The following is a 9,636-nucleotide window of genomic DNA, read 5'->3' on the forward strand; positions in this document are numbered from 1 at the left end:
TGCCTGCCTTCAAGGGATGTTTGATTTGGCACAACTCTCTAGAGTATCTTGCAGCTTGTGCTTCTGGGCAGTGGCTTTTTTCAGTGGAACTGTCATGTTTTTATGGCTTGATGCAGGAATATTAACTCTAAATAGATGTTCGAGGAACTGTTGTCTTTGAAGCAAAATGAAAACATTTTCGTTTCTTTTCCCTCTTCAGGTAAAGGCAACAGTATACTGGGAATACATGCGAGCTATTGGACTCTATATCTCTTTTCTGAGCATTTTCCTCTTTATATGTAACCATATAGCCTCCCTGGCTTCCAACTATTGGCTGAGTATGTGGACAGATGATCCTGTTGTCAATGGCACACAGCAAAACACAAATGTCAGACTGGGCGTATATGGAGCGCTGGGAATTTCTCAAGGTTTGCCTGATTTTACCTTTTTAAGAGTAGCTCACTTAGAATCTTTCTAATGATCTTGTTGATCTTGTATTCCCAGAACTGCAGCAGTAATTTGCTAAGGTTGTGGGTTTTGTTTTGTTTTGGTTTTTTTTCCAGTCGTATAAAGATGGAGACACCATGAAGAGGCCAGGCCAGCTCAGTGGGTTTTTCTTGTGTATTTTGTGGTCAATTTTTTTGTTAACATGAAATATAACACCCGAAGTGGGGTGTGCAACAGCCCTCTTTAGAGTTGTCATAAAAATCTTAATAAAAATTATATGCCACCTTAAAATGAAGTGCTGTTTACTCGGGGAAAGTGCTCAAATATTATGATTTCGGTAATGGAGAAACAAATTCTTCCACAAGGGTAAAGTGCTGTTTCCACTGAAAAAGCTTTTGAATAACCACCAAATCTAACTCCAAATCTCAGGATTATTGTACTAGAGCTGTCCCAATTTTAAGTGATGACAAAATGGAGGAAAGTTTTTTGTGTGAGTGTTGAGAGCAGTAAAAAACCAAGTCTTTTTTTCCAGGTATTGCTGTGTTTGGCTACTCGATGGCTGTGTCAATAGGAGGAATATTTGCTTCACGACACCTGCACCTTGACCTGCTGCACAATGTCCTCAGGTCTCCAATGAGTTTCTTTGAACGTACACCCAGTGGAAATTTAGTGAATCGATTCTCTAAGGAGATAGATACCATTGACTCTGCGATTCCACCAATCATCAAGATGTTCATGGGCTCAACGTTTAATGTGATTGGGGCTTGTATCATCATTTTGCTGGCCACCCCTATAAGTGCTGTCATTATTCCACCTCTGGGACTTGTCTACTTTCTTGTGCAGGTAGGAGATGTTGGCCAGCATCAGCTGGACCAGAAATTATTTATCCTCTGTGTAAGACAGTGGGCTAGGATGGATTTTAATGTTTATGCTGTGTCATTCTTAGCTGATGGTGCTTTGCATGACTTCAGCAGATTAGCTGACTTCAGCAGATCATCTTATGTTTTCAAGTATAAAATGACTTGTGTCCAAACGTTAATCCTCTTAATTACCTAAGCAGCCTTTACAAAAATGCCATTAAATTTTGTGGCAAACTGTGTAGCTTGTTGCTTAGAGCCCATGTACGTAAAATATGTGGGCTTTTCTAAACTGTATTTCAAATGGAAGTGTAGCATTTATGTTTGCATTTCTGCTGATGTGCCCATTTTGTTAGAACATTTTTTATGGATCAAGAGAAACTGTGACAGCCTTTCACTCCTGTCTTGGGTAGGCAAGATATGCTTGCTTTAGTTTGCTTTACTGTCAGGTGTTTAGTAGAGCCTAGTACACATCTGTGAAAAGGAGGTGATTCTAGCTTTGACTACTGAGTTAGTGTATCTATAAAGCTTTGCTACTAAGTCTGAAAGGCAACGGTGCATGACTTAGAGGCTCAGAATTTTGTAATGTTGGAGTAAGCTTGCAGAGAAGAGTGAATGGTGGTGGTTATTAGGTGGTTATTAGGTGAGGAAGTTTGATTGGCATTTGTTTAAAGATGTTTGTAGTGATTGTTCTAGGCTCAGAAGTTATGGAGGAGGCATGTATTTCTCTGTGTAAGTTGAATATCTGTGACTGACATTCCAGAGGGCTGCGAGCTCTCTTGTGATTCCCTCTGTCTTGTCAAATACAATCTGTCTGTAACCACAGTTTTCATATTCTGATTTGCAGAGATTTTATGTGGCCACTTCTCGCCAGCTCAAACGCCTCGAATCTGTTAGTCGTTCTCCTGTGTATTCTCACTTCAATGAGACCCTTCTGGGAGTCAGTGTAATTCGAGCCTTTGAGGAGCAGAAACGCTTTATAAAGCAGAATGACGTGAAAGTGGATGAAAACCAGAAAGCTTATTATCCAAGCATTGTTGCAAACAGGTAATGGTGGGATTGTAATATTGAACGATGTTTATAAAGGGAGAGGGTATGGTTTTGTTATCTCTGCCTTGTCAATCACCTGTCAGTGTATTTGTCCCAGGTAGGGCAACCTTTGTGAATATAGCAGTTTTCTTAAACTTGCGTGATGGAATTAAGGTTAATCTGAGTTTCCCTTGTTTATAGTTCCTGTCTTACATCTGGGTAGTATTTTTAAAAGTTGTGGTTCATCTGTTTCAATATAACTACATCTGCTTTCTGAACTAAAACAGGAATTAATGTTTCTGAAAGGTTTATTTAATTCTCTATGCCTTTTGCATGCTACTGGAGCAGAACATCAGGTGCCTTACAGTTCCTGTGTCGCTGGCAGTACTCTGATGCCACGTTACTAATCATTTGAAATTAAAAACAAGATATATGGCAGTAGCTCACTGCATTCATGATTGTCTGGGGATGTTACTGGAAAGATGTGTTATGTCTTTCTGTATTGCAGATGGTTGGCAGTACGTCTGGAGTTTGTGGGGAACTGTATTGTTCTCTTTGCAGCATTGTTTGCAGTGATGGCACGCAACAAGCTCAGTGCGGGACTGGTTGGTCTTTCAGTCTCCTACTCACTGCAGGTAATTATACCTTAATTAAAATAAACAACCATGACTGCATCAGAAAGCTAGAATCTTGCTCAGTCTTCGGAGAGAATATAAGGTACACAAAAATTTAAAATTTGTTTAGTGTAAAATGTTGTTAAACTTCTTCTCTTGCAGATTACAGCATACTTAAACTGGCTGGTTCGTATGACATCTGATCTGGAAACCAACATTGTTGCTGTAGAAAGAGTCAAAGAATATGCTGAAATGGAGAAGGAGGTACAGTGAGTTGTTCACCACAGTTAACATTTGGTGTTTCCCAGGACTTGCAGTTGTATTGTTTGACATGGTTACGTGCAGCCTAACTTCCATAGGGAACATTTAGTGTACCACAGCATGGTTCCTGTGGGTGTTTTTGGAGCGTACACACCAATATTTATAGCTTGCTGTTTAGGAAACTTGCTGTTGTGCCTTGAGTTAGCCAGAGAATCTGTGCAAATGTGGTTCAGTTTTTAAGTGCTTCACAATTTTGATTTTATTTGCATGTTTCCATTTTTGCTCACGGTGAGGCAGAGTGAAGAGGAACTGCCTTTTTGTTTTGATTCATATTGCCCATGAAGTCAATCATATCTGTAGTTGTGCCCTTTTTGGCTACAGTACACAGTTCCCTTGGCTCCTCTTTGGCTGTGTACATCAGTTCATCTGCCTTCAAGCATCTTTTCCTTTTTTTTTTCCACCATCATCATCACAGTTCCTTTAGCAAGTTACACAATAATGAAGATTTTTCTTAATTGCTTTTAAGTTTTCAGAGCCTGTGCCCAGGTAAGGGAAGAAGTGATTGGGTATGTTTGTGTGGTTGTTTCAGGCTGAGTGGAGTATTGAAGAAACTGCCCCAGCAAGCACCTGGCCTGAGGAGGGGAAAGTCGAGTTTCGAGGCTTTGGTTTACGTTACCGGGATGACTTGGATTTGGTTCTGAAAAATATAAACATCACCATCAATGGGGGTGAGAAGGTAATGACTTTGAATTAATAGCAGACCATTACTGTATTATAAATATGCATACGTAAGCCAAAGAGGGGCCTCACTTCATTCTGTGGTAATAGTCTTAGGTCCCTTAGGACAAGAAGAGCTTCTTTAGAATCAGTCTTAATGTAACTGGCAGCTGCAGTGAACTCTTGCTGGGTTATCTGGACTTGTCAAAACTAATGGAGATAGATTTGTGTATGTGTCTGCTGAATATGCCTCACATATGCCCGCATACACCTCAGTCCTGAGTGGATTCTCTGGTGTCTTAACAATTGTGTGGCATACAGCATGCCTGAGAGACATGCCTCTTTAGTTGCAGTTTTCAATTAGGTATTTTTATTTTTTTCATGAGTTCGTGCTGTCTACATACAAATACAGGCAGAATACTATGTCAGGGCTAGATAGAAAATGCAGATGGCAAGAGATGCTTCGATCAACTCAAGTAGCAATTTGAAAGAAAAAACACTTAAAAAGAGAAAAGAATCACTGAAGACTTGAGCCTAAGTGGGAAGCAGAACATATAGTATGAAACTGAGTGCTTTTGCTGTAAATTTGCTTTAAATTCAAAGAAGAGAAGGTAAAGGCCAAACCAGAAATGTAACTACAAAGCATGAAGAAAGAAACAGAATAGTTAGGACATCTTTTACCTTCTCTTCCTGATGCCATCTGCCTTTCTGTAAAATTGAATAATTATGTGAGTGGGTTGCAATCTTGAGATTACCTTTTATTTCCATAGCCTTTGATATTTTATCTTTTTTCCCTTCCTGTTAGATTAGCTTCTGCTAGTTGCACTATTATAGGTGTTGATAGCCCAAGAAATATAACAACCTTTCAACAAAGTCTACTTTGGATAGAGTCTTGGAAATGCTTTAACTCTGTCCTAGTATAAGATCTTCCTGTATTTCTTCTTCACCAGGTAGGAATAGTTGGAAGAACAGGAGCTGGAAAATCCTCCCTTACTTTAGGCTTATTTCGGATCAATGAAGCAGCTGAAGGAGAAATTATTGTTGATGGAATTAATATTGCAAAGATAGGGCTCCATGACTTGCGGTTCAAGATAACCATAATTCCTCAGGTAGGTATAAATTACCCGAGCTCATAGTGTTCCTGTGTGCTTTCTGCAATGTACTAGAGGTACAATGTACTATTTATTCCTTTTCTGATCTGTAGCTTTGAAACTGAGTCATTTTACTTTGCTCTTTCATGCACTTGAAAGCATTTTTTTTACCCAGACTGTCTTTGGTTGCTTGTGCTGGTTGCTTGAGCTTGGCTATGACTGAGTTGTGGTGTGGAAGCAAAACCGTAGTCTTTGGGCTCATGGGCATTGTCAGCACCCCGTGCTGATGTAATGCTATAGAAAGCTTAGCCTGAGTAGTAAGCCTGATCCCAGCTGAACAGCTGCTCAGGGGTCCTGTGGTAACCTACAAACTGTTGTTCTTTTGGCCAGTAGGGGAGAAGTAATGTTTTGAGCATTGCCACTTGTGGAGGGCCTTCTGGAGTTTATCCAGACATCAGTATTGACTGGTTCTAGTTCTTTACTTTTTGGAAATAGCACTAAGTTATTGTGTAGTCCAGTTATGAAGGCCTGGTATTTTGTGTTTCTATTTCAGGCTTTATGTGCACTTAATTGGGCTTTTGTACAAGGAAAGCATTCTGACCTTGAAGCATTGTTAGGTATGCAGTACTCTTCACTCACAGAGATCTGCATATAACCATCCCCAGTCTAGCTCAGTGCCTGAAAAAGTGAAGCCTAACTCCTTAATTCAGTAGATTGGTTTGCTTCAACTGCAGCTGCACGTGTTGTTTTCCTTTCTCTATTTAAGAAAAAATTTTGGAGCACTTGCTGTGTTCTGCATGGATTGTCAATTATGTTTTTCTGTGAGTAGGATCCAATATTATTTTCTGGTTCTCTGCGTATGAATCTTGATCCTTTTGACCAACACTCTGATGAAGACATTTGGAGATCTTTGGAATTGGCTCACTTGAAAAATTTTGTGTCATCCCTTCCTGATAAACTCAATCACGAATGCTCTGAAGGTGGAGAAAACCTCAGGTAAACTTAAAAATAAATGGTGCTTGCCTTAAGAGTTATGTATGAACTGAGAAGTGTGTGTGTGGTCTCCAGTCTGCAGCTAGACTTCCTACGTACGGAACACTTAGAGCTCACTTTGAACAAAAGGTACTTGGAATCATGCAGTAAAAGCGTTGTTTGTTTGTGGGTGGTGGTTGTTGTTGGTAGTTGTTTATTTTAATATGCTTTGACATTTGGCATCCTAGCTTGTGCAGTCTTGGAAAGGATTTTGGTAGCAGCAGCCTGCTATTTATATTAGTTGCTCTGAACTAATGATGGCTTGTGCTCAAGTGATGTAGCTTTCCTATGGGGAGTAGTTAGCTTGCTTTTAGCACTGTAACAGAGTTACAGCTACATAACTCTTTTATTAAATTGCCTGTATTTTGTTATGGGAAGGATGCTGTAGTTTAGATGCTTTAAGATGCTTTTACATACTTTATAGTGAAGTAGTAAGACTGACATTGCCTATTTTGCTGTATTTGAGGCACTTACACTTGAGAAGAGTTCTAATGGGAATTGCTGGGCTTTGGAAAAGAGTTCTGAACTTACTATGACTTCTTTATTTTTCATCCTTCTCCCATTTGTGCAGTGTGGGACAGCGCCAGCTGGTGTGCCTGGCACGAGCTCTGCTCAGGAAATCCAAAATCCTGGTTCTAGATGAAGCCACGGCTGCTGTTGATCTTGAGACAGATAACCTCATACAGTCAACAATAAAATCTCAATTTGAAGAATGTACGGTTTTAACTATAGCACATCGTCTGAACACAATCATGGACTATACAAGGTAAAATTTTTACTGTTTCTGTCTTGATATGTGTGACTTGTAGTGTGCTCTACTTCTGTTTGGCACAATGACGCTCATCTGTGTTGGACAGTGTCTTTTTATCTCTCTTCACATTGCTGCTGAAATTGTGGTATAGGTGGGTTGTCTGTATTCTGGCTTACAGTGGCTGTGTTTGGCCTGTGAAGTTCCTCAGTTTCCTCTGTCGTGTTGCTGTTGTGCCATTTGTGTAGGGGAAAGGATGCAGGAAGGATGACAGGAATCTATTTTAATCTAATCTAATTTAAGCACAGATGGAAGGAATCGGAATTTTAGGTAGCACATAACCTAAACTCGGCACAGACAACATAAGGACGCAGAGGGGAAGTTGCTGCCTTTGTCTGAAGTTGACTTGATGTTTCTCCATCACTCAATTCAATGACCTCTGTCATCTTCGGCAGCCTTGTGAAGATGTGGTTGAGTGTAGATTTTTCTCTCACATTCCAACTGTAAGCTCTCTTGTCCTTTTTATCACAGTATGTCAGAGAGCAAAGTGACCGCTGATACAGCTGTTTGCTCTTGTACACCTCTGCTGCACTGTTGATACTGAAAGATAAGAGACAAGCATTGCATGTGCCACTGTTACCAGGTTAAAACCCAGTTAGGTTGTGGCAGCCAGTAATGCCATGCAGCAGCGGCACTTACCTAAGGGCCTGGCCAGCATCTGCAGTGCCTGGCCCATTGGCAGAGGCAGGTGAAGGACGCCTTGAACTCTGCACTGACTTTGAGTGTAGTGACTTGCTTTGTGAATTTCCTTGCTACAATCTCTCTTCTCTCATTCAGTCTGGACTGTTTTCCCGTGCATAGAGTAGCCATGTTACTGTTAATTTCTCTGTCTAGATATACCACGTATTCACTGTTGTTCTGAATTGACCCTCTTGTGACTTTTTTTCTTTAATTTCTTGTTTTACAGAGTTTTAGTCCTGGAAAGAGGCGAAGTGGTGGAGTGTGATAGTCCAGACAACCTACTTCAGGCAAAAGGCCTTTTCTATAGCATGGCCAAAGACTCAGGATTGGCATAGGATTTGAATGTGAATGGGGAAGGGGGAAGTGGTGCACTCAAACAAATGAAATTTCCCCTGAGCTGGTGTGAGTTCGGTTACAGACCTAATGAAGTCAGCCACAGCACAGCAATGGAAGTAACACAAAAATGCACATTTTTTTTTTTCTTCTCCTGTGTATTGATTTTTAGCCAGCTTTAGGAGAAGAGTATAAACTCTGCAAAGCACTTCACAGTCTTTTAGTTCTTGCCTGACATCTGTCATTATATGCTCAAACATAAGGTGGAGTGATTCATCGGAGAAATTCTTACATTATTTTTTCTTTTCATTTGCTCTTATTTCCTCAAACCCGTTTTTATTTTAAGTATTTTTGCAAATGCTAGTTATTTGCTTGCTGATTCCTCATCTGATGAGCCATCTATTGTGATATGCACTTGGAACATTTTGTGGCATATAGTTCTAAAGTCCAAAGATTTTTATCTTGTGAAATAATGCTTGTGCCAGATTTTCTCATTACGGCATTTACTGTACATGGTTAATGCTTCTATGCATTCTCCTAAGGATTTTACATGTGTTTACGTTGTATAGCAGCAAGTTCACTATGTCAGTACTGCTGATGTGCAAAAAAAGCACAGCCAACTTCAGAGCGGTATTTAAGCATTTTTGGAATGATGATCACTCCAAAACCCATCTCTAGCATCCATTGGTCTGTTGCAGAATACAGTACAAGATTTTACACCCGGTTCACTCAGGAATTCTGACTCGGGTGGAGAATTCTGGTTATGCCTGTGGGGGCTGGGCTGAGCGGTGAGGACTGACCCGAGCAGAGGTTGCAGGCTCAATGTAATGCTGACTGTGATACCCCTAGCTTCGGCAGTTCTGTGCTTCAGTAGAAGTTCTGCTATATCAAGGACCTGTTAGCCTTACATTGAAGAAACGCCCTTCATGCTGCTCCTGTCGACTCTTAAATCTTCTAGGAGACTATTCTGTGACGGTAGTTAAAATCAACAACAACCAGCCAAAAAACAAACAACACAAATCCAACACCAAAAAAAACCCCAAAGCAAAGAACTGTTTCTCTGTTTTTCGAGTTGTGTGTCAGAGCTCTAACAATTCAGTTAGCAGTGGAGTCTGGTTTTTGAAGTCTTCGTTGAATGTTCATTTTTTTTGTGGGAAGAAAAAAAGTTTTAATTTGTGTTATTTTTTAATTTGTCTTATTTTAGAGGAAAATGCTGGAAAAAAAAAGGCAAACTAAGCCAGATGGATCCAAATATTGAGTACTCTGAGAATGTGGACTTCTGTGAATGGTGTTGACCTTAATACTAGGCTGTTGTCTTCTTTAGAGTAAAGCTATTTATTTTTTTGTAAATTATTATGACTCTGAAATTGAATAGACTGAAATTTTGTTGGTTTTTTTTGTAATTACTATATGAATATTTACAAAGAACTTGCAGTAAAAAAAAAAATGTTCGAAAGATAATGATGTGTCCTGAATGTGTCCTTCCTTGCCTTGTTTTTGACAAAGGTTTCACTTTGGTTGTTTGTGGGTGGTTTTTTGTTTGCTTGTTTGTTTTTTGCCTTGAAAACAGGAATTATTGGTACTGCAGACTAATCAGGTTTGTTAGAAATGATGCTTGGAGGTTGTTAGGGTGGCTAAGAACATTTGAGTAGCGCAGTTTGCTGTGCAGATGGGTGGTAATGACAGATCAGTACAGGAGGTGCTGTGGAGAAGATCAGAATGCTGGTCTTTGTATGCCTCGTACTTTTTCAGTTAAGTGGTTGTTAATAAGTGTCACTGTTTTCCCA

The 9,636-nt window shown here is 39.9% G+C and overlaps 1 protein-coding gene across 2 annotated transcripts in view; it reads left to right on the top strand.

Moving 5' to 3' along the window:
- ABCC1 (ATP binding cassette subfamily C member 1 (ABCC1 blood group)) overlaps nt 1-9,302 on the top strand; it is a 42,359-nt gene extending 33,057 nt beyond the window's left edge. For both annotated transcript variants that reach the window (XM_072349158.1, XM_072349157.1), the window contains 10 exons: nt 200-407; nt 959-1,269; nt 2,131-2,330; nt 2,821-2,947; nt 3,089-3,190; nt 3,777-3,923; nt 4,855-5,013; nt 5,825-5,991; nt 6,599-6,793; nt 7,743-9,302. In XM_072349158.1, the coding sequence (XP_072205259.1) occupies nt 200-407; nt 959-1,269; nt 2,131-2,330; nt 2,821-2,947; nt 3,089-3,190; nt 3,777-3,923; nt 4,855-5,013; nt 5,825-5,991; nt 6,599-6,793; nt 7,743-7,851 (1,725 nt within the window). In that variant the 3' untranslated portion in view covers nt 7,852-9,302. The remainder of the gene's footprint in view (nt 1-199; nt 408-958; nt 1,270-2,130; nt 2,331-2,820; nt 2,948-3,088; nt 3,191-3,776; nt 3,924-4,854; nt 5,014-5,824; nt 5,992-6,598; nt 6,794-7,742) is intronic.
- Nucleotides 9,303-9,636: the final 334 nt, after the last annotated feature.

This window comes from Excalfactoria chinensis, chromosome 14 (assembly GCF_039878825.1).
Source record: "Excalfactoria chinensis isolate bCotChi1 chromosome 14, bCotChi1.hap2, whole genome shotgun sequence".
Taxonomy (NCBI): Eukaryota; Metazoa; Chordata; class Aves; order Galliformes; family Phasianidae; genus Excalfactoria; species Excalfactoria chinensis.